At 41.4% G+C, this 26,065-nt stretch overlaps 1 protein-coding gene across 5 annotated transcripts in view; it reads left to right on the top strand.

Moving 5' to 3' along the window:
* shank3a (SH3 and multiple ankyrin repeat domains 3a) overlaps positions 1 to 26,065 on the top strand; it is an 813,035-nt gene that overhangs the window by 477,406 nt on the left and 309,564 nt on the right. For all 5 annotated transcript variants that reach the window (XM_052034272.1, XM_052034268.1, XM_052034267.1 and 2 more), the window contains one exon: positions 25,761 to 25,933. In XM_052034272.1, the coding sequence (XP_051890232.1) occupies positions 25,761 to 25,933 (173 nt within the window). The remainder of the gene's footprint in view (positions 1 to 25,760; positions 25,934 to 26,065) is intronic.

Below are 26,065 nucleotides of genomic sequence, written 5' to 3'. Positions count from 1 at the left end.
GGCCCATATCCCTCTTGGCCTTTTCTATCCATGTACCTGTCCGAGTGTCTTTTAAACATTGTAACTGGACCCGTCTCTGGCAGTTCATTCCAAATACCAACCACCCTTTGCATGAAAAACTTGCCCCTCAGGTCCCTTTTAAATCTTTCCCCTCTCACCTTAAATCTATGCCTCTAGTTTTAGACTCCCCTTTGCTGGGAAAAAGACAGTGACCATCCACTTTACCTATGTCCCTCATGATTTTATATACCTTTTATTCACCCCTCAACCTCCTATACTCCAGGAAAAAAAGAGTCCCAGCCTGTTCAGCCAATCCTTATAACCCCAAATCCTCCAATCCTGGTAACCTCCTTGTGAATCTTTTCTGCATCCTTTCCAGCTTAATGCTATCTTTCCTATAGCTGGGTGACCAGAACTGCACATAATACCCCAAGTGTGGTCTCACTAATGACTTGTACTGTTGTAACATGACATTACAACTCCTGTACTCAGTGCCCTCACTGATGAAGGCAAACATACCCAATGCCTTCTTCACCAGCCTGTCTACTTATGTTGCCACTTTCAGGGAACCCCGATGTCTACCTGTTCTACAACACTATCTAGGACCTTATCACTTACTGTATAAGTCCTGTCCTTGGTTTAAATGGCCAAAATGTAACACCTCACACTTGTCGAAATTAAATTCCATCTGCCATTCCCTGGCACACTTTCCAAATACAGCTAGATCCTGTTGTAATCTAAGGTAATCTTGTTCACTGTGCTATACACCACCAAATTTTGCATCATCTGTACACCGACTAACCAAGTTAACAACATTATCATCCAAATCTTTAATATAGATTTTAGTTAAGCTCCACTTGAGCCCACCTTCCACCTTGCTTCATTTCACTGTTTCACCCCTCCCCCACCACTGCACATGAACTTTTCTTCTCAAATGTGAACTGCTTGAATCATGCCACATGGTAGCCAGTTCCACATTCTATTCACTCTTAAGTAAAGCAGTTCCTTATGTAGCAACATATTCTTCATGTCCATTCTGTGAAACCTATTTACAACTTTAAAGACCATCGTCAGGTCATCTCTCAATTTCTTTCTAAGGAAACTCTAGCCTATTCAATCCTCCTGATCTTTATCCTCTCAGTTCTACAAAGAAATCCTAGTGCTTTAATTGCACTATGTATAGTAACATTAACCTGCACTGATCCTTTCATTAAGTTGTAAATCTTTATCCTTAGATCCCTTGAGTCCTTATCACATCCACGATATTATTTTGTAATTTAACAAGATACTTCATTTGTTGAACTTTTGAATGTACACAACATAGAACACACAAGTCAATATTTTCATCTCAGTTCCTGCTATTCCAATTAAGATAAGGTGAGATAAGATATCTTTATTAGTCACATGTACATTGAAACACACGGTGTTCAATGGTTCACACAGTGAAATACATCTTTTGCCTAGAGTGTTCTGGGGGCAGCCCGCAAGTATCGCAATGCTTCCGGCACCAACATAGCATGCCCACAACTTCCTAACCCGTACGTCTTTGGAATGAGGGAGGAAACCGGAGCACCCGAAGGAAACCCACGCAGTCATGGGGAGAACGTACAAACTCCTTACAGACAGTGGGCAGAATCAAACCCGGGTAGCTAGTGCTGTAATAGCATTACGCTAACCGCTACACTACCGTGCCTGCCTACACACTACCGTTCCTGTACTTTACATTAGCAGAACGGGTTATCATTTATACACAGCACTTGTGTGTGTTCCTCTTTCTGCAGATACTTTTTGACCTGCTGAGTGCTTGCAGCAGTTTCTGTTTTTATTTCAGACTTCCAGCATCTGTAGTTTTCTGATTTTCATTCAGTACAGGAAAGTTTATTCTGTATCTTATTGAAGCTGTACCCAATCCAGGGTGTCTTTGTTAGGTGGCTACAGTTGAAACTTTATTCATTATAACCCCACCTGTACCTGTCATGTAAGAGTTTGATGGAACAGTGTTAAAGGTACTTTATATCCAAACTGTGCTTTATCTAAAACAAAAACAGATAATGCTGGAAGTGCACAGTAGGTCAGGCTGAGTGCATTGGCAAGGAGAGAAACAAGTTTAATGTTTCCATTCAGGGATTCTCAATCAAAACTGGAAAACTGAGAAGACAAACATATTTTAATTTGTAGCAAGGGGAAGGGGTGGTGGAAGCAAAGAGAATGTTTGTAATTAGTTGCAGGTCAAAGTTCCCAAGATAACAATTACTTTAAAGCCAGCAGTTAGAGAGAGATTAGAAAATTGAAACTTGAGCTTTGTTATTGGAATTGGTTTATTACTGTCACATGTACCAAGGTACATGAAAAATTTTGTTTGCATGACATCCGTACAGATCATTTCACCACATCAGTACATTGAGATAGTACAAGAGAAAAGCAATAACAGAATGCACAATATAGTGTTACAGTTACAGAGAAAGTGCAGTGCAGGCAGATAATAAGGTGGTAGATTTTGAGGTCAAGAGTCCATCTTATTGTGCAAGAGGTCCATTCAATAGTCTTATAATAGCAGGATAGAAACTGCCTTTGAACCTAGTCGTACATGCTTTCAGACTTTTGTATCTCTGCCCGAAGGGAGGAGGGGAGAAGAGAGAACGTATGGTTTGGGAGGGGCCTTTATGTTGGCTATATTTCCAAGGTAGCGAGAAGTGTAGGAAGAGTCCATGGAGGGAGGCTGGCTTTCTTGATGTGTCCACAAATCTCTGCAGTTTCTTTGTGCAGGGATGGTTCTCTTCGATCCTGGTCCACTCACCCCTCCCCATCCCCTGGCACTTTCCCCTGCAATCGCAGAAGATGTGACACCTGTCCCTTCACCTCCACCTTAAATAGTCCTTCCAGGTGATGTAGAGGTTCACCTACACCTCTTCCAAACTGCTCTATTGCATTCAGTGCTTCTGATGCGACCTCCTCTACATTGGTGAAAACAAGTGTAGTCTGGCGACAGCTTTTTGAGCAACTGCGCTCTGTCCACAACGACCATCCAGAGCTTCTAGTTGCACGTCACTTTATAACTTTTCTTTCCACTCCCACACTGACCTGACTGTCCTTGGCCTTCTTCATTGCTATAGAATGGCCAAATGCAAATTGGAAGAACAACACCTCATATTCTGCTTGGGTAGCTTCCTACAATGTTATGAATATTGAATTTTCCAATGTAAGGTAACCCACCAACTCCACCACCTCTGATGTTCTGCTCACATCAACACTCACCTGTCCACCTAGTTTTATTCTCCCTTTGTGCATCCCTCTCATCCCATTCCCCACCTGGTTCCATCTGTTCTCCACTCCCTCCCCATCTAGTCCCACTTATTACCTACAAGCCTCTATCTCACCGCCCTGCCACCCCCTCCCCCCCATACATTACTGTATATTGGCTATCTTTTCTGTTCCCTCTCAGTCCTTTCTTTATAAACATTTATTAACTAAAAGCACTACAAAATGACAACAGTGTCAAAACACTACAACTAATACAGAAGAGAAGAAAAGAAACTAAGCAAGTACATAACTACAGCAAAATAATGTGAACTAACACCCGCGAAACGCACACGCAACACAGCAGAGAAAAACACCCACGAAATGCACACACAACACCCACTAAACACAACACGCAACACTTCAGAGAAGAATCGCATTCTCACCGTCCACGACACACGCAATCTCCTGAGGGGCCCAACGAGCGCGGAACTCAACCAGGGTGCACAGTCCTAATGCAGGGTCTCGACCCAAAACATTGATTTACATTTTTTGCCTCTGCTAATGCTGCTTAATCCATTGAGTTCTTCCAGCATTCTGTTTTTGTTGTTATTTTTTACATTCTGTTTAATTTAAAAAAATAATAGCATGATTAATTTTTAATACGTTTTGATTTTGAATGTCAGACGCTTTCACGGCCATTCATATTTTGTTAGTTTTGACAGCCAGTAAGCCTGAGGACATGGCTGTCAAAGTATTTCACAGGTCAAAGCTTGCTATTTTCTGCTAGAAAGCCCTGCTCTCCTCAGGGCCTTGTGGATCAAGAGCCAGTTTTGGAAATTAAGCTGCCACTACAGATAAGAGTGGGTACCAGAGCAGCCTGCTTGCCATTTTTGATGGGAAGGCCAGAAGAAACTATCCCAAAGGCTGTATATATTGTACACCAGGGAGTTATGGAGTGTGGGCATCACTGACAAGGCCAGCATTTATTGCTGTCCTTTTAGTGCTTCACAGCTGTGTGAAGGAGCTATTTTTTAAATGCTTGTTGTCAATCACTGACAAAGTTCAAGCATAAGGAGCAACCAATTTGATGTAGTTCTGGAATTCTATCAGGAGGTATGGAAATGGAACGTAACCAGAAAGATGGGAATCTGGAAAATGCTAGAAACAGAGGACAGATTCACCTGTAACTCTAATTGGCAATTGGTTTATTATTGTCACGTGTACTGAAATACAGTAAAAAACTTGGTTTTGCATGCTATCCATACAGATCATTCCAAAACATGAGTACATTGAGATAGTACAAAGGGAAAGGCAATAACAGAATGCAGAATGTCATGTTACAGTTACCATTACAGAGAAAGTGCAGTACAGGTAGACAAGGTGCAAGGGCCACAATGAGGTGGATTGAGACATCAAGAGTTCACCTTTATCGTACAAGCGGTCTGTTCAAGAATCTTGGAACAGCAGGATAGAAGCTGTCCTTGAGCCTAGTGGTGCATGTTTTCCAACTTTTATATTGTCTGCCCAATGGAAGGCGGGGAGAAGAAAGAATGACTGTGGTGGGAGGGGTCTTTGATTATGTTGGCTGCTTTCCCAAGGTAGCAGGAAGTGTGGGCAGAATCAATGGAGGGGAGACTGATTTTCTTGATGGACTGAGCTGTGTCCATAACTCTCTGTAATTTCTTGTGGTCTTGGGCAGAGCAGTTGCAAAGGGGAAAGGCAGAGTTTGGTTTGGGGGGTTTTAGTTTGTTCAGACATAGTCATCATTCCATATAAACTGTACCACTGATTTCATCTCTGATTTCTTACCACGTAATAAATTCCCTATGAATTCCACCCAGTTTTTTTTACAAGCAAATCCAACAGCTATTTTGCAGACATGGTTCTGCAAGACATCTGGTGAATTACGAACATTTATTCAATTTTTAGTTTTATTGATTGGGGCAATATCCTTTACCCTTTTAATGAATGCCATGGGATCATTGACATCAATTTTAGACAATTGATTTAACATCCTTTTTGTAAGACAACATCTCCAACAAAACTGCAATGAAATGTAAGCCTTGATTACAGGCTCATGTTGTTCTCTAGGACTTGAAATCACAACAGTGAGTTTCAAAGAGAGTAGTAGTCCAATTCTTAAATAACCAGAAGGTCATTTGTAGCTGAGCTTGAAGTCACATGACTTCAAAATATTTTGTCTTTTTCCATCAAGGAACTATATTTCGTAGAATCTGTCCTGATGGATTATTTTTCTTGCTTCTGACCATGACTTAATCACCCTAGTTAAACAGTAATATGTATGAATGTATGTGTGCAAAGGTACAGATTGTGTGACTTCTTGTGTGTGTGAGTTTGTGCATACATCTCTCCACCTGCACATGTTTGTGTGCCTGTCTCTGCATTTATGACCAAACTTCAGATGTTGACAGGGTATATTCGTTCTGATCTGCAGTCCCTCAAAATCCAGGCATAAGTTTGAGAATATTGATCAAATCTCTCAGGGCTTTTTTATGAACTCCTCCAGCCCTGCAAACTTCCATCAGCTTTTCTCCATTTTGGTATTGATATTAGTATTGGTTTATTATTGTCACTTGTACCGAGGTACAGTGAAAAACTTGTCTTGCATTACTGGTTGCACAGATCAATTCATTACACAGTGCATTGAGGTAGAACAGGGTAAAAACAATACAATAACAGAATACAAAGTAAAGTGTCACAGCTACAGGGAAGTGCATTGCAGGTAGACAATAAGGTGCAAGGTCAAACAAGGTAGATTGTGAGGTCAAGAGTTCATCTCATCGTATAAGGGAACCATTCAACAGTCTTATCACCATGGGATAGAAACTGTCCTTGAGCCTGGTGGTATGTGCCTTCAGGCTCCTGTACCTTCTACCTGGTGAGAGAGGAGAGAAGAGAGGATGACCCGGTGGGAGGGGTCTTTGATTATGCTGGCCACTTCACCAAGACAGCGAGAGGTACATGATTTTAATGCTAAATTTTCTCTCTCTCTCTCTTTCTTTTCTCCTTTCAACTCCTCTGTAAAACCCATCACCTTGAGAGAGCCTTGTGTTACACTCCCTAAAATTTATTTGATGTGATTGCACTTCTCTGAAAAATTGCATATTTTTCAAAGCTAATGATGCTTTGTAAGATAAAGCAGTTGAAAATAAAACTGCAGATACTGGAAATCTGAAATTAAACAGAAAATGCTGGAAGTGTTCAGCAGGTCAAGCAGCATCTGTGGAAACAGAAACAGTTAACATTTTGGGTCTGATACCTATACATATCAGATTCTGAGAAGGGTCTTTGACCTGAAATGTTAACTTTGTTTATCTTTCTAGTCTTCATTTAAGGTCAGATAATTGTTGGGCCAAACAGTAGTGCCACATTCCTATAGAGAAACGTGCTGGGATCCACTGCCTGGATTCTTGAAGGAGAATGGGAACTTGAACAAGCTATTTGAGGGCAGCTGGCCAGCAGCATGTCAGCAACTTATGAGCAAGGGTGAGAAACTGAAAGAAGTAGAAGTGAGATATTTGTCTGAAAGATTTATTCATCACTTTTACAGCATCACTTGTTTATGCAATTAAAAATATTTATGATGCTGTATATTTCAGCTCAGATTTAATCATCACACACCATTTGCATTTCCTCACAGTTATGTGCCACTTCTTTCATCTGAAATAATTATCAAGCTCCTGTTGAGTTTGTCAAGTGGAGATTAGGGTCTCTGAGAGGAAAATTAGAGCTTTTGTAATTTACAACTAGTGAATATTGTTTGACTTAGGTGACCAAGCATGTAACATCTGATTTTGATTTCTGCAGGAATGAGGAATTTCACATACATGAGGAGTTTTGAATCACAGAATAATACAGCCCCAAAAGAGGCCATTCATGTCTTTGCCAGCTCTCTGAAAGAGCTATCCAATTAATTTAATTCCCTTGCTTTTGCACCAGAGCTCTGCAAAGTGTTTTCCTTTGGGTATTTATCCAGTTCCCTTTTGAAATTAAATTAATTTGCACTTCTCTTTCAGATGGCATGTTTTCACCATGTATTTTTTTTAATATTGTCACTGATTCATTGCCTGTGATTATTGACTACCCTGACACTGAAAACAGTGTGTACTCATTTTTTAAGTCTTTTGTGACCTTAACCTTCTCTGCCAGCAGGGCAATAATGCCAGCTTCTCTAGACTCTGTATAACTGATTCCCTCTTCCCGATAATATTTTAGAAAATCACTGCATCAAAGCTTTGACATCCTTCCTAAAATATGGCACTCAGACCTGGCCACAATAGTTCACTGGGGCCTAACCAGTGCTTTATGAGTCTAAGCAAGCAGGAAGGGAAATGATACGTTGACCTTTATTTTGAGAGTATTTGCATACAGGGCTTGAGATGTTTTACTGCAAATCACACTGCACTTGACATATTGTGCATAGTTTTGTTCCCCCACCTAAAAATAGATAAACTTATCACTGAGGGAGTATTGCAAAGATTCACAAGACTGATTCCAGGGATGGCTGGTTCGCTGTATGAGCAGAGACTGAGCAAACTAGGATCTTTTTTTTTCCTGGAGCTTAGAACTATGAGAGATTTCATGAAAGTTAGAAGATTCTTACAGTACTCAGCAGGGTTGATGCTGAGAGATTGATAGATTTTTATTAAGGGAATCAAGGGATATGTGGTAGGACAGGAAAATGGCAATGAGGCAGCCATAATCATTAAGAATGGCGAACAAGCTTGAAGGGCCAAATGCCTCCTGCAGCTCCTATTTCTTATGTGCATATAATGTCCTTGCTTATGTACTTTAATGCTTCATTTATGAAGCCAAAATCCCTATGTGCTATTTCAAAATTCCTGTCATCATCAAAGATTTATGTATGTACATAACAGGTCTTCCTGTTCTTGCAACCCCTTAAAAAATAGACTGTTTAGTTTAGATTGCATCTCCTCAATCTTCTTGTCAATATGAATCATTTCAGATGGAGGCACTTGTAGTCTGGCAATGGTGTAGTGGTTAATTTACTAAACAAGTGATTCTAAGGCTTAGACTAACAATCTCAAAACGTGAGTTCAAATCCCAAATCAGCAGCTGTAGAATTTACATTCAATTAAATAAATAAACTGAAATTTTGAGGGGAAAAAACAATCACATTGATTCTGACACAATACTACCGGGTTGGTGTAAATACCCACCTAGTTCACTAATGTGCTCCAGGGAAGGGAATCTCCTGCCCTTATCAGGTTCTGTCATACAGGTGACTTCAAACCCATAGTAATGTGATTGACTCTTCACTGTCCCCTAAAGGGCTTAATCAGTTTGTACCATCCAACTTAATGATTACAGTATGTCAGTTATGTGCCAACTGCAAATTTTGACATTATGCCCTGATTACTAAGTTCAAAATACATGTACAAAAAAGGTCAAATTGCTCTTGATTCTGGTGAAGAAAAATATTTATTTTCTTCCAATCTGAAAAATAACCATTCACCTCTACTTTCTGCATTCTCCTACTTGGTGAATTTTGTACTCATGCCTCTTTAATTCTGTGGATTATATTTTACCGGCAAGTCTATTATGTGGTATTCCATCAAACAGCCTTTGAAAGTTCATGAAACACAACATCAAATACACACTATTCACCTCTTCATTACATTATCAAGGAATTCAATCCAGTTGGTCAAATAAAATTTGTCTTTTTCAAATCCATGAACACTTTAACTTATTAACCCATATTTTAACAAATAAAAATTTAGCAGCTTCTGCCCTGCTGTTATAAGACTATTGAATGGTTCCCTAGTACGATAAGATGGACTCTAGACTTCACAATCTACCTGTCTGTGACCTTGCACCTTACTGTCTACCTGTACTGCACTTTCTCTGACTGTAACACTTTATTCTGCACTCCATTATTGTTTTACCTTGTACTACCTCAATGCACTGTTGTTATGAATTGATCTGCATGGACAGTATGCAAGACAAGTTTTTCACTGTACCTCAGTACATGTGACAATAATAAACCAATTTACCAAATTAATTTTGTCCAGGCTATTGTTTCCAAGGGTTTCCCCACGACAGACATTAAGCTGACTGATCTTTAATTAACCTTCTCCCTCTCCTTTTTTTGAACAGGTTTATAACATATGCAGACCTTTACTACTCTGGCAGTATTCCTATAGCAGAGAATTAGGAGACTAGAACTCTACGGTGTCTACCTTTACTTCCCCTATTAAATGATGAGGTATCCCATCTGGACGAGATTACTGTTTTACTTTGAGTGCTACCCATCTTTTAAATACCACCTATTTAGCTATTTTCATTCCATCTAATTTCTCTTTTATCTCTTTCTTTATAATGACCTTAGTTGCAGCTTCTTCTTAGTGAAAATAGATGAAACATTCCCGTTTTATACCACTGCTTTCAAAGGGATTGTCTTTTGAGTCCACCTTTGACTAATCTTTCTTTATTTATGCATTTGAAAGATTTCTGTGGCTGCTTATTTAATCTACACTGCCTTTTTTCCATTTCCTTACTTAGTTCTCCTCATCAAGAAGCTAAGAGTGTTCTTAAAATAGTGGTGATTAAATAGAGTTTTTATAGAGGTGTAGAGAACTATGGTTAATATGGAAAATCAGTAATTGGAGGACTTGGAAACAAGAAACCCTTGGAAACAATAGCCTGGACAAAATTAATTTGGTAAATTGGTTTATTATTGTCACATGTACTGAGGTACAGTGAAAAACTTGTCTTGCATACTGTCCATACAGATCAATTCATAACAACAGTGTATTGAGGTAGTACAAGGTAAAACAATAACGGAGTGCAGAATAAAGTGTTACAGTCAGAGAAAGTGCAGCGAGTCAAGCTGCAGCCTCACAGCTCTACAGATCCAGTGCTGTCTGTGTGGAGTTTGTATGTTCTTCCTGTGACCACATGGGTTTTCTCTGGGTGCTGCGGTTTCCTCAGCCACCCTAAAGACTTGCAGATTGGTAGGTTAGTTGGCCACTGTAAATTGCCCCCAGTGCGGTGGAATGTAAAGGGAGTTAAGAGGAATATAGGGAGGGTAAAATGGGATTAATGTAAATGAGTACATAGTGGTTGGCATAGACAATGGGCCCAAAAGCCGATTTCCATGCTGTATTACTGCAACTAACAGATTTAAGATAATTAACAAATAGGGTTAGAGGAATAGGATAACCATTAATATTAATTAAAATAAAGTGAAAAAAATATTTCTCTTGATTTACCTTTTAAGTGAAGGTTGGCAATTTCTTTTCTTTTTCAATCTTTTTATTAGTTTTCAAATTAATACAGATTAATATGTCAATGTTTATACATGTAATACAAAGAGATCAAGAGAACAATCATGACATGGATAATCATAAAAAACAATAGAGTATAAAAAAATCTGTAGATCCAATGATCTGTTAGTGAATGAATATAATATAAAAGAAGATTTATTATAAAATATAAAAAAAGAAAAAAAAAACAAAACAAAAAAAATTATAAACAATATATCAAACCAAACTAAGCAAAAGAAAAAAAATTTTTTAAAAAACAGAAAAAAAAACTGGACTAAAATTCCTCAATACAAACAGAGCAATATTATGTCATCAACTCCGTTCCTCTAAATTGAAAGGTTATTATAAGGGGATTAATATCATGTGAAAATATTGAATAAATGGACTCCAAACTTCCTCAAATTTAAGCGAAGGATCAACAGTACCACTCCTAATTTTTTCCAAGTTTAAACATGATATAGTTTGAGAGAACCATCGAAATGTAGTAGGGGGTATTGGATCCTTCTGTTTAGGCAAAATGGATCATTTGGCCATTAATGTAACAAAGGCAATCATACAGTTAGTGGAGGCAGATAAATGGCCAGATTCTATCCTTGGTAAATCAAAAATTGCAGTGATAGGATGAGGTTGTAAATCAATCTTCAATACATTTGAAATAATGTTAAAAATATCTTTCCAATATTTTTCCAAAAGAGGACAGAACCAAAACATACGTGTCAAAAAAGTTGGCAATTTCATTCAAATGAATGCAGCTGCTAGATCCAGCAGTTTGGGCTGATGTGAAGCTGAGAAGTCAGCTATGAATGGTTGCAATCTCTTGGCTCAGTAAATTATGGAGTCTCCTGTTTTCACTGGTAAGCCCGAGGATGGACCAAAAGGTCAGGTATGCCTGCATATGACCTCCAGTATGTTCCATACATTTGTGCTGCAGTACATAGACGCTTAGTCCATGACACGCTAGCATGCATACTGCAGCTAGTATTCTGTTCTCTACTGAACCACTAACAAGCCATCAGCACGATCTGGCCCATTGTTCATCAGAGGGGTTGAGGCTGGATGTGGTATTTCTGAAGATTCCCAGCGAGTAGGCTTTTTGTTGATGGGTACGTTTTCACCTCCTGCCATTATAGGCATGGCCATAATGGTGCCTCCAGTAATGGAAAGCTGCCAATAGGTGGTCATGTTTTTGCCTCCTGCCACTTCAGGCATGGCCATAATGATCCTTCCAGTAATGGACTGTTGCCAGTAATAGTATAACTAATAAAGCATCCAAGGAATGAATATCACAGCTGTTAAATGCTTTCAGCACATTCTCTGAGCTTTGGGAGGTGTTTGAGCAACCTTTCGTTAGTTCTGAAGATAATCAGAGTGAGGTCTCCCAGTGTCAGCAGAGTTTCCAAATATTGAAGAAAACTGGGGTGATGTGCCCCTAATTTTATTGTGACTATATCATGATGACATAGTGTGGAGTTTCCTGCAAGCAAGTTGGTGGAAACAAGTGTTACCCAAATAGTTTATATAAATCACTTGGATCAAGGCACCAAAGGGTTGGTTGCTAAATTTGCTGATATTCAAAGAGAGATAGGAAGTCAAGGGCATTAGGAGGTTAAAGAGGGATATTGGGAGATTAAGTGAACAGGCACAGATCTGGCAAATGCAGTATAATGTTGGAAAATGTGATATTGTCCATTTTGGCATGAAAAATAGGAAAACTCTGCCAATTATCTAAACAGTGAGAGATTGCAGAGCTCAGAAGTGCAGCGGGATTTTGGTTTCCTTGTGAATAACTCGCAAAAGACCAGTATGCAGATACAGCAAATGATTAAGAAAACTGACAGAGTAATAATTTTTGAGACACAAGAGACTGCAATCTGGAGCAAAAAGTAAACTGCTAGAAGAACTCAGTGGGCCAAGCAGCAACCGCGAAGGCAAAAGGATGGTTGGCTTTTCGAGTCGAGACTCTGCACCAGGACTAAGAGTGGAGAGAGAAGACAGCCAGTATATTATAAATGAAAGGGAGAAGTGAGACAAAGGCTGGTACGTAGAAGTGGAACTGGAAAACGGAGGGATGATGGAAGATGGAACCAAGTTCGGGGGAGGGGGGAGGAACCAAGGGAGAAGAAACACAGGTGGATTAATATGTGGGTGATGGACAGAAGGAACCAGGTTGAGGAGGAACATGAGCCTTTGCAATAAAGATGGGGAAAAGGGAAGGAAAGGGTGAACAAAGGGAGAGAAAACTAGGGTGGACTAGCGGGAGTGGGAAAGGAGCACAGAGGGTGTGGATTACCTGAAACTGGAAAATTTGATGTTCATCCCATTGGGTTGTAGGCTACCCGAGTAATATGAGATGTTGTTCTTCTGGTTTGTATTTGGCCTCACTCTGGCAGTGAGGAAGCTGAGAACAGACAGGTCAGAGTGGGAAGGAGAGTTGAAATGACGCGTAACTGGAGGCTGTTCTGGGCAGAGCGCAGGTGCTCTGCAAAATGGTCACCTAGTCTACGCTAGGTCTCGCCAATGTAAAAGAGGCCACATTGCAAGCACCGAATGTAATAAACCAGGTTGGAGGAGTACATGTTAATGTCTGCCTCTTCTGGAAGAACTGTTTAGATCCCTGGATGGTGGAGAGAGAAAAGATGAAAGGTCAAATGTTTCACATGGTTGCCATGGAAAGTGCTCAGCGTGGGCAGGGGTGGATGGGGAGGGATGAGTGGACCATGGAGTCCCAAAGAGAACTGCACAAAAAGGAAAGAAGGGGATAGAGTAAGTTCTGACTGGTGGTAGGATCCCATTGGAGCTGGTCAGAAATGGTGAAAGATGAAATGCTGGATGCAGAGGCTAGAGGGGTGAAAGTTGGGCAGCAAGAAGTTCTATCTCTGTCCTGTCTGGGGAGAGGCAGGGTGAGAGCAGATATGTGAGAAATGGAGGTAATTTGTGTGAGGGCTCCATCAACTGCAGAGGACTTTCAGAGGTCCTAGAACAGAAAGACTCATCTTGAGAACAGATGCGGCAGAGATGGAGAAACTGAGAAAAAAGGATGGTGCCGCTACAGGATACAGTGTATAGTCAAGGTAGCTGTGTGAGTCCACGGGCTTATAGTAGATTTTGATGGTTAGTTTGTCCCCTGAGGGCAAGACAGAGAGATCCAGAAAAGGAAGAGAAGTATTAGAGATGGTCCCAGTGAATTGAGGACAGGTCGAAATTGGTGGCAAAGGTGATAAAATTGACGAGCTCCACTCAAGTTCAGGAAGCAGTACCGATGCAGTCATCGACATAGCAGGGAAAGAGTTAGGGAGGGATAGAACAAGCACTGTTCCACGTGGCTAACTAAAGTGCATGTAAGTGCCCAAGGCTATACCTTTGAATTATAGAAATTGAGAGGAATTGAAAGAGAAGCTATTCAGGGTAGGAACAAGTTTTGCCAGGTGGATATGAGTGTTAACAGACGGGAACTGGTTGTGTTTTGTTCCAGAAAGAGGCAGAGGGCTTGAAGACCTCCCTGTTGGGTGATGGGGGTATATGGAGACTGGATGTCCATAGTAAAGATGAACTGGTTGGGACCAGAGAATTGGAAGTTAAGAAGATGGTGGAGAGCATGAGAGGTGTCCCATATATAGATGGAAAGGGATGGGACAAGACGAGGCAGGATAGAGTCAAGGTATGAAGGGATAGGGTTGGTGGGGCAGGAGCAGGCAGAACCAATGGGTCATAGAGTCATAGAATCATACAGCACAGAAACAAGTCCTTAAGCCCAACTCATCCATGCCAACTGTGTTGCCCAGCTAGCTAGTACCATCTGCCTGCATTTGACCCATGGCTCTGCAAACCTCTCCATATTCTATACTGGATGTTGTGTAATGAGAAAGGCATAATTAACCATCTTGTACAGCTGACCGGGGGCAGTTGAGAAGTCAGCAAAGGAGGACAAAAAGATTGATTAGTACGGAAATGATGGAGTGTTTGAGGGCACATAAAAATCTTTTATAAATAAGCAAGGATAAAAAGCTTAGTGGAGACAAATATAAGTCCCTTATAGTCAGAAATGGAGGAAGTTATAATTGGGGAAAAAATGGCAGAAAAATCAAACACAATGGAGGATACAAATATCCTCCAGGATATTGGTGGTATGGGATGTGACAATAATAATACCATTGAATGTTAAGGATAGGTAGTAGGTTCTCTCTTGTCGGAAATGGTTATTACCTGGCACTTACTGCCCTTGCCTAAATAATGTCTAAGTCTTGCATGGACTGCTTTGTTTGTTAAAGACTTACAGAGCAACTAAGCAATTATTAGCTAGATTGGATTTGTCCTTTTTGTATTTAGGACTATGTGGTCAATTTTCCATATTGTCAGAAATGCCAGGGTTGTTGCTGCACTGGAAGAGCTAGGTTTGAGGCACAGCTAGTTCTGGAGTGTAGATCCTGCAGCAGAGCAGGCTTGAGGGCCATGGCCTAGGCCTGCTCCAAATTCATATGTTCACATCTAATGAAAAGGCTTATAAATTTGTCAGAAAAAGCAATAGGCCTGAGGTTTGGGAAAGTTTTAGAATTCAGCAAAGGGTAATCAAGAAATTAATAAATAAAGGGAAAGTAGAATATGAAAATAAACTGGCAACAAATATAAAAGCAAACTGTAAGAGTTCTACAGGTATGTAAAAAGGAAAAGATTATTGAAAGCATGTATATGTCCCTTAGAGACAGGGACAGAAGAATATGTAATGAGGAACAAGGAAAAGGCAGAAGAGTTGATCAAGTATTTGATTTCTGTCTTCACAAAATATCTCCCAGAATATTGTAAATGCAAGGGTTCAGGGCAAATGAGGAAGTAATTAGTAAAAAAGTGCTTGAGGAGAAGCTAATGAGCCTGAAAACAGATAAATCTCAATGACCCAATGATCTACAACCCAGAATTTTGAAAGAGGTGACAACGGAACTACTTACTAATTTCCAAAATTCTACAGATTCTGGAATGCTTCCTGCAAATTGGAGAATTATTCCAATATTTAAGGATAGATACTTCCTTGCCAGACATTGGTAGGAAGGAATATGCTGTATTCTATAATAATGGATGTGATATCAATGCACATAGAAAATAATATGATTGAATGGGTTTTATGAAAGGGAATTTTTATTTGACAAATTTGCTAGAGTTCTTTAAAGACTTTACAAGCAGTGGATAAAAGGGTATTGCATTTTCTATTGTAAAACAGTAGTGCATTTGAATTTTCAGAAAAGATGCCATATAAAAGGTTTCTGCATACAGTAAGAGTGCACAGAGTTGGAAGTAATATATTGGCATGGATAGGGGTGTGGCTATTTAACAGAAAGCAAAGATTTGGGATAAATCAGTCATTTTTGGATTGGTAATCAGTAATTAGTGGAGTGCCACAGGGATCTATACTTAGGCCTCAACTATGTATAACATACATTGATGACTTAGATAAAGGGACTGAGTGAACTGCAGCCAAACTTGTTGATGATACAAAATCAGGGTAACTAACAAGTTGTGAGGATGACACAACGAGCCCACAGAATAATACAGATAAACTGAGTGGGCAGTTAGCAGATGGGAAATATGGATGTGATATTATCTAGTTCGGGAGGAAGAAAATAAAACAGTTTTTTTTAATGGAGTAAGATTACAAGATGTTGCAGCACACAGAAATCTGGGAGGGTGTGTGTGGGGGTGGATGGCATAATATATGAAACACCAAAAGTTACCATGCAAAAATAGCAAATATTTAGGAAAGCTAATGGAATGTTGGCCTTTATTGCAAAGATTTATTGAAAGAACTTAAGATAGTTGATGGGGATAGTTTGCATTATAGCAGAGAAGGTGCTAGACATCTTAAAACGTATGAAAGTAGATATATCTCTGGGACCTGATCAGGTTTTTCCAAGAACATTGTGGGAGGCTAGAGGAGAAATTATTGGAGCCCTGGCTGAGATATATGCATCATGTTAGCCACAGTTGGGGTGCCAGAGGACTCTTGTTGTGCCTTTACTTAAGAAGGGCTGCAAGAAAAAGCTGGGAACTATAGACCGGTAAGCCAAACATATGTGGTAGGTAAGTTACTGGTGGGGTGGGGCGGTTCTGAGTTCTGAGGGATAAGGTAAAAATGCATTTGGAAAGACAGGTTGATTAGGGATAGTCAGCATGGCTTTGTGCATGTGAGATCATGTCTTATGAATTTGATTGAGTTCTTCGAAGAAGTAACCAAGAAAGTCAATGTGGGCAGGGCAGTAGACATAGTCTGTATGGACAGTAAGGCCTTTGATAAGCTTCCGAATGGTAGGCTGCTATGGAAAGTTAGATCACACAGGATCCAGGGAGAGCCAGCCAATTAGATAGGATAGGAAGCAGAGGGTGATGCTGGAAGGTTGTTTTTTGGACTGGAGGGATCACTAGTGGTGTGCCGCAGGGATCAGTCCAAGGCCCATTATTATCTGTCATCTATATCAATGATTTGGATCAGAATGTACAAGGCATGGTTAGTAAGTTTGCAGATGACACTAAAATAGGTGGTGCCGTAGACAGTGAAAATGATCATCAAGAATTATACCAGGTTCTTGATCACCTGGGTAAGTTGGCCGAGGAATGGCAAATGTAGTTTAATACAGATAAGTATTGCATTTTGGGAAGACAGATAGGGGTAGGACTTTCACAGTGAATGGTAGGGCACTGGGGAGTGTTGTAGTACAGAGGGCCCCAGGAGTACAAGTACACAGTTCCCTGAAGTTGGCATCACAGGTAGACAGGGTGGTGAAGAGTGCTTATGGCATGCTGGCCTTTATCAGTTAGGACATTGAATATAGAAGTTAGGATGAAATGTTGCAGTTGTATGAGATCTTGGTGAGGTCGCACTTGAAATATTGCGTTCAATTTTGGTTATCCTGCTACAGGAAAGATGCCATTAAATTAGAAAGAGTGCAGAAAACATTTACGAGGATGTTGCCAGGACTCAAGGGACTGAGTTATAGAGAGAGTTTGAACAGGCTAGGACTTTATTCATTGGAGCGTAGGAGAATGAGGGGTGATCTTATAGAGCTGTATAAAATCATGAGGGGCATAGATAGGGTGAATGCACCCAGGGTTGGAGAATCAAGAACTGGAGGGCATGAGTTTAGGTTGAGAGGGGAGACCTGAATTTGAATAGGAACCTGAGGGGCAACTTTTTAACCCAGAAGGTGGTCCTTATATGGAATGAGCTGCCAGAGAAGGTTAAGGCAGGTACATTAACAACATTTAAAAGACACTTGGACAGGTACATGGATAGGAAAGGTTTAGAGGGTTATGGGCCCAATGCTGGCAAATGAGACGAGCTTAGATGGGCATATTGGTTGGCATGGATCTGTTGGGCCAAAGGGCCTGTTTTTTGTGCTATATGACTCTCTGATGCTCTGACTCTGTTATGGAGTCTAAAGGTAGGGAAGTTTTGATCAACTTTACAGGATGTTGATGAGGCCGCTTTTAGAGTACTATATAGCTTTCATCTCTATTTAAGGAAGGATGTACTTATGTGAAACATTGAGAGGTTTACTAGGTCAATTTCTGGGTTGAATGGGTTGATATATGAAGAAAAATTGAGTAACTTAGGCCTATATTCATTTGAGTATAAAACAATGAGAGATGATCTTATTGGAACATAAAAGATGCTGAGTAGATGCTTTGCCGAGTAGGATTGTCTGGAAGTATGAGGCATACTGTCAAATGAATTTGAGGATGAATTTCTTCTTTCAGAAATTGTGAATCCTTAGAATTCTCTACCCCATAAGGCTGTGGAGACGGAGTCAGTGAATATATTTAAGGTAGAGAATAATAGAAATTTAAATTACAAGGAAATCAAAGCATAATGAGAGAGAACAGTGAAGTGATGTTGAGGCCAAGATTGCTTCAGTCATGATCTTACTGAATGGTGGAGCAGCCATGAGGAGCTGAACAACCTTTTCCTACTCCCATTTCTTATGTTTTTATGTTCTTACTTCATATGGATTAAAAAAGGGGAAATAATGTTTGACTAATCTATTGGTGTTCTTTGAAGGTGTACCTAGGAGAGCAAATTAGGGGAATGCGGTGTATAAGGATTTTCAGAAGCCTTTTAATAAAGCCCTACACAAGAGGTTGGGTGAACACATGGAAATGTGTATGATATACCAGTATGGAATGAGAGTAGGTTAACATAGAGAAAACAGAGAGTGGGAATAAAGGGTCCTTCTCAGATTGGCAGGCTGTGAGTTTGGAAGGCAAATGGTATGTTGGCCCTTGAAAGAAAATTTAAGATATTTTTCTACAATTATATGGAGGTATTTACGATGCTTTTATATTTGGTTTCCTTACCGAAAACAAGATAGACTTACTATAGAGGGAGTGTAGTGAAGTTTCACCAAACTGGTTTATGGAACCCTGGGTCTGTAAATAGATTGAGTAGGTAAGGTCTCTGTTCTTTAGGATTTAAATGAATGGAAGGTGACCTCGTTGAGTTCTTTGGAGGCTCAAGAGAATAGATGTTGGGAGGATGCTTCCCCTAGTTGAGGAGTCGAAAGCTGAGGATCATAGTCTCAAGGTAAGGGACAGCCATTTAGCATTGAAATTGAGAAATTTCTTCACTCAGTAGGTGGTAAATCTTTGAAATTCTTGCTCCAAAGGGCTGTGTAGGCCAAGTCATTGACTATTAACCACAACAGGGATTGATAAATTTCTGGATATTAGAGAAATCAAGGGACATGGGGATAGGGCAGAAAGAGTAGCCAGGTTCTTATTAAGTAGCTGAACAAACTTTAAGGGCCAAATGGCCTACTCCTGCACCTATTTCTTATATCCTCTGTTCATATTTGTAATTTTCCAGTCCTCCAGCAGTTGCCCTGAACCTTGCAAGGATTGGAATACTAATGGCAAGCTCTTTTGCAATCTCTGCTCCCAGATCCCTCAGCAATCTAGCATGCATCACATTATAAGTATAGTCAGTCTTTTATTAGCTCCTCCTCATCAATCTTTGCCTGATCCTTTATCTCCACAAACTTTGCTTATACTGAGATATAGACATCTTTTTTCTTTTGGCAAACTCACAAAAGTGAATAGTAAGTATTTCAGCATTGTTCTCTACTTCACTGCATATATCATCTTCTTTGTCCATTATAGGACAAAGAACTCCTCCTCTTACTTCCCAATTCTTACTTTTGGGTTCCCTTATATGATGACTACCACTCTGTTCTTATATTTGAGTCACGTTTGTGCCACTGACAGATTTCCAAGTCAGGGATGCACGGAATAATATTACTCACTATGCAACAACCCTTCTGGAACATTCCAGGGGAGGTTGGATCACATTATCCCAGAACCACCCATCACTGAGAACATCTTGGACAGTATGGTTAAGATGTGAACAGGAAGCACATCTTTAGATTGCATTCCATTTCATTTCTTCAATGAATATATTTCTGTTCACAAAGTAGCCGAATAACACAACACAACAAGGCTTTAACATTTATTTTACATTAATTTGAATTTGGTATTGTTCATTATAATTGACCAGTCTAAGAAATATTTAAATTTATTTAGTTAATACATTAATTAGTTGGTTATGCACAAATGTGATTGACTGCTGTTGTGTTTTCTTTCTTGATGCAATGAACCATTGTGCAAGTTAAGTCACTTTTATTTCATCTGAAGGACTTTAATCTTGAACTACAAAATGGCCAAGAGAATGTGGAGTTTAGTCTCAGTGGGAACCCAGCATTAGATACAAGTTTCCTGAGAGTAAATGGATCCTTTTCAGACTAGTGGAGTAGCACAGTTCTTGGCCCCCTACTGTTCACTATTTACTTTAATGACCTGGAGGAAGGAACAGTTTGTATGGTTTCCAAGTTTGCCAATGATACAAAATAGGCAGAAGGGCATGTTGTGATAAGGATATTGTAATTCTGCAGAGGGGTATGGATAGATTGAGTGAGTGGACAAAATACTGGCAAATGGAGTTTAATATGGGGAAGTACATTTTGGTAAGAGAAATCAAAAGGCAGACTATTATCTAAATGGAAAGAGAATGCCAGTGAGTGAAGTATAGAGGGATCTAGGTGTTATAGTGCATGAATCAGAAAAAGCTAACAGGCAGGTCCAACAAACAATGAAGAGAGCAAATGGCATTTTGGCCTTCATTGCAAAAGTGTTGGAGTTTAAAAATAGGGAGGTTTTGTCACAATTGTACAAATTGTTGGTGAGTACAGTTTGGGTCCCCTTAAAAAAAGATATAGTCACATTGGAGGTAGTACTAAAGAAATTCAGCAGGCTAATTCCTGGGATGAGATGGTTGTCCTACCAAGAAAGACTAAATAGTTTGGGCCTATATTCCTTAGAGTTTAGAAGAATGGGAGGTGGTCTTATTTGAACATATAAGATCCTAAGGGAACTTCACAGGGTAGATGTTGGAATACTTTAATTAGTGAGACAGTCTCGAAAAAGGGGACATAACCACAAGATAAGGGCTGGTCACTTAAAACTGAGATATGTAGAAATTTTTCTCACAGAGGGTGGTGAATCTCTGGAATTTTCATCCCCAGCAAGTGGTGGAAGGTGGATCATTATAAGTACACAAAGTGATGGTGGATAAATATTTGATAGATCAAGGAATAAAAGGTTATAGAGAAATACCAAAGAAGAGGAGTTGAAGTCACCATAGATTAGCCATGACCATATTAAATGATGGGGTAGGCTAGAAGACCCTGATGGTCTACTCATGCTCCTATTTTCTTCTGTTCTTGGTGAGGGAGCTTCTGTATTGGAGTCACAAGAGACTGAAGATGCTGGAATCTGGACCAAAAAACAAACTGCTGGAAGGATTCAGTGGGTCAGGGAGCACCTATAGAGGGAAATAGTCAACATTTCGAGACCCTTCATCTGGACTGAAAGAGTAGAGGGGAGATATCCAATTTAAAGAGATGAGGGGGAGGAGTGGGACAAGAGCTGGCAAGCGATAGGTGGATCCAGTGAGGAGGGGTGATAGGCAGACGGAATCAGGTGGGAGAGGGAAGGATAGAAATCACATCAGAGGCTGGGAGGTGATAGGTGGAAGGAACAAAAGGCTACAGATGATGGAATCTCATAGGAAGGTTGATAGAGTCCTCACCCACATCTCCTCCATTTCATGCACCAGATTTCACCCCACCTCCCCCTGGATAGAATGGGGACAAGAGTTTCCTTGATTCTTACCTTTCACCTCACCAGCCTATGCATCCAGCACATCATTCTTCGACATTTCCGCCAGATACAACATGATCCCACCACGTCACATCTTCTCCTCCTCATCCCTTTCTGCTTTCTGCAGGGACCACTCCATCTCTCTCTCTGTGACTCCTAGTTTGCCATCCCTTCCTTTCCCCAGGCACTTTCTGCTGCAACTGTAGGAGGTGTAACACCTGTCCCTACACCTCCTCCCTCACCACCATTCAGGGACCCAAACAACCCTTCCAGGTAAGGCAGAGATTCACATGCACCTACTCCAACCTTGTCTAATGCCTTCGGTGCTCTCGATGTGGCCTCCTCTACATCAGTGAGACCAAGCAGAGACAAGGCAATGCTTTGCCGAGCATCTGCACACTGTCCACTGTGGCCATCTGGACCTCTCGGTTGCCAGCCATTTTAATTCCCCTCCCCAATCCCACACCAGCCTGTCCAACCTTAGCCTCCTCCACTGTCAGGGTGAAGTCAAACACAAACTAGAGGAACAGCATCTCACATTCCACCTGGGTAGTCTACAACCTGATGGAATGAACTTTGAATTCTCCAAGTTCAGGTAACCTGCTCCCCCTTTGTCCCTTTCTGATCTACCTTGGTCCTCCTACATTCACCCAATCCCCCCCCTCCCCCACTCCAGTCACATATCACCCAGTTTCTTTCCCCTCCCCCATTGACTCCATCTGCTCATCGCCCACACACTCATCCCATTTGGTCCCCTCCCCCAATGTTCCCACCTGCCCACCCTGATTTGGTTCCGTGCTCCACCTTCCTCAACTGCACCAGTCACCTCCCAGCCCCTCTCACTATTTCCACCCTTTCCTCTCTCAATTGAACCCATCCTCCTCCTCATCTGGATCCAACTATTGCTTGCCAGCTCTTGCCCCATCCCTTCTCTCACCTCTTTATATTGTATATCTCCCTTCTACTCTTTCAGCCCAGATAAAGGGAATCAACCTGAAATGTTGACTGTCCATTTCCCTCTACAGGTGCTGCCTGACCTGCTCATTTCCACCAGCAGTTTGATTTTTGAGCTTCTATATTGATCGTGCTTAGCAATCTCTGCCTCATATTCCACTAAAGTAGTCAGTCCAGATGGTGTTTGTTTGCTCATTTGTAAGCAACAAAACACTCTCCAGCAAATGATGCTGCACGTCAAATGTGACAATTTACATCAGAGAATGTTGCATGGCTGTAATTTTTAACCAGTCTATGGTATATATGGCTCAGGGGAAATCATTTAGGGTTTCCTGTCCTAATTGCTGTATGCCTGGTAAGGACAGGATAAGGTTTACCATATTATCATATCCACTCTACATTTTTTTAATTCATTCCCAGGTTGTGGGCAAGCCCTGGCATGACTAGTGCTTGTTACCGATCAAATGTTGTCTTTGAGAAAGTTAATAATGTAACTTCTTGAACTTATTTTACTCATTGTGGTCTGTGTAATGAAGGTGTTCCTACAATCCTATTAGGTAGTAACTTCCCAGATTTTCTCTGAACAACAGCGAAGGAACTGCCCATATCAGAATCATGTGCAATTTTGAGGACAAATTTAAGTGTTCCTATGCACCTGCTGCCTTTGTTATTTTAAGTATTGGAGGTGAAATTTTGGGAAGAAACCTTGGCCAATTACTGCAGTACATTGTTTAGCTAGCACACAATGCAGGCATGAAGCCATAATGTACTTACAGGTGGAGGGTGGAGGGAATGCATGATAACATTGGATTTCCCTCATTGCTTTTATTTCAGGCTGACCCAAAACTGTAATTAGGCTGTTTTTTCTTCTTTTTTTCTGATATGGGCATTGCTGGCCCTGTCAACATTTCTTGTCCGTTCCTAATTGAAGAGGCATTTAACAGTTACCCATCGTGGGCCATGTCACAGAGGGATGGGGACTTCCTTCCCTGAAGGAAATTGGTGAACCATATAGGTTTTTCATGACAAAAGAGTAGTTTCATCGTTACAGATTGGTGAGCCATCTAGGAGTCAGACTCAGGGTCTTCAACTCCACAAGTCAGTTAAAATTCCAGATTTATGCAATGACTTGAACTTAAATTCCCCTGCTGCCACAGTGAGATTGGAACTTCTGCCTCTGGATCAACAGTCCAGAATTCCTCTGCTAGTCCAGTAGCTAAACACCCTAATTAGAAAATCTAGAAAAATACATGTACACATAAATCACTTGTCTCAGAGACTAATAGAATGGGTCTAAGAATTCAGCATCTTCATGACGAAAGGGTTTAAAATATGGGAGAGTTTTTTTTGTAAGTTTTGTGGCTATACTTTAGCAAAAGCCACAAAGACGTAATGTGTGTTATATGACAGCCATCTTAATATGGGATCTTGTACTTATCTATTAATGTGAGTTATTTTATTAGCTGTCAGACCTTACAGTTACAGATTATTTTCAATTTTCTAAATGGAGGGGTCATTTCCTAAAAGAAATTAAGAGACATTGAATATTATATGCAAAGGACTGATCCAGTCAGTTCTCCTCTGCCCCTTTTGTATAGGGAATTTCACCACAGAACCTCAAGACACTCAGCATTTAATCCTTATTTAATGAAAAAGTGTCCTTACTGGGTATGTTGACTGATCATTTCCCTCCATAGATGCTGCCTGACCTGCTGAGTTCCTCCAGCATTTTGTGTGTGTTGCTTCAGATTTCCAGCATCTCTTGTGTCTCCTTACTGGGGATTCCTTTCCAAAGAGATACTTAGCAGTATCTTGATGATTTTCATTGTATCTTTCAAGTCCTTTTAAAGTGAGAATTGCTTTGCTAGGATCCTTTAAATGAGAGTCTCACCATAAAAGTCCCCTCTGGAGAGGTTTATACCATCAGGGCCAGATGTTACTTTTTTTCCATTTTATCCCTTGTCCTGAATCTGAATATTTTTGTTTGGTTGCGATTGCAGAAGAGAGGCATGAGAGGGAGGGAAGGAGTCCAGAGAAAGAGCAAGGAGAGGAGAAACTCATCTCCTGTCGGAAAAGTCCAAGGCTCCTGTCGAGTCCAGTGTATGATAGTTGAGGGCCCGGGGCAAAATCGGGATTTGGGCAGACCCCGTGAGCCATTTGCCGATTGGTTACGGGTGAGGGACGCAATCGATTAGATTATGGTTGAATGGAAAGAATCAACGTGTTGTCAGACAAAAGGGGGTGCCTTGGAGCGGGATTAAAGAATCGATGGGTTTAAGGCTGATCCAGTCAGTTCTCCTCTCAGTTCTCCAGTCAGGTTTAAGGCGATCCATTAAGGCTGAAAACAAACAGTGGGGAATTCTGGACATCTGCACAGAAAACAGAAAATGACGGAAATGCCCAACACATCAGGCAGCGTCAGTGAAGGGAGAAGCAGAATTAGCATTTGAGGTGGATGACCTGGGCTCGGTATGAATGGAGGACGGGGCGTTAGATCGCTGCCAATCCGGGAGGAGGTTGAGGCCGGGATTCCCAGTCACTGCCGGCATCAGAGACCAGAGGCGGAGCTCCAGGGTGCGGTGGACGTGACTTGGGTCGGTATCGGGGACTCGATGGGCGGCGTCAGACCTTCGAGGCGGGATCGAGGAGTCCAAGGGCGGAGCGAGCCAGCGAATGGGCGTGTGCTGGGAGCGGGCCGAGCATTGCCCAGGGAGCGCGGTGTGAATGGAGGGCGGGGCGTCGGATCACTGTCAGGACGGGAGTGAGTTGGAGAGCCGGAGTTCGGATTCAGCACTAGCATGTGAGCAGCTCCAGCCGGGCGAGGATGGAGCACCCCCGGCCACGGCTGCGACCCGCGCAATCACAGCACTCCTCAGACTAACGATGAGAGTGGACCCGGCGCTCGGCTCCCCTTCGGTGTCCGAGCGCCCCGGCCTGGAGCGGCCGAGCTGAGTGAGACGCTATCCCCCCGGGCAGATCGTGGAGGATGTTGGAAGGGGCTGTCCCCGGTCCCGGCGGCTCTGGGCCCGGGAGAACCACTGTCACCTATGTTTTTGTTTACAGCCCAAGCACCGTGAGCGCCGAACCCAACCCAACTCCATCGGCCGCCTCCGCTCACAGAGGACCCAAGCGCAAGCTGTACAGTGCGGTCCCGGGACGGACCTTCATCGTGGTGAAGCCCTACCAGCCCCAGGGAGAGGGCGAGATCCTTCTGCACCGAGGGGAACGCGTCAAAGGTAAGTTCAGTTCCAACTAACTCTCTGCTAATTTTGCCAGATTCTTCATCACTCCATCACCAGGACTCTCTCAGTCAAACTCTCCCCAGAGCACCCAGCAGAGCCTCACCTCCCGCTCACTTCTTGTCTGCT

This window comes from Pristis pectinata, chromosome 19 (assembly GCF_009764475.1).
Source record: "Pristis pectinata isolate sPriPec2 chromosome 19, sPriPec2.1.pri, whole genome shotgun sequence".
NCBI lineage: Eukaryota > Metazoa > Chordata > Chondrichthyes > Rhinopristiformes > Pristidae > Pristis > Pristis pectinata.
This window is presented reverse-complemented; position numbering and strand designations above follow the sequence as displayed.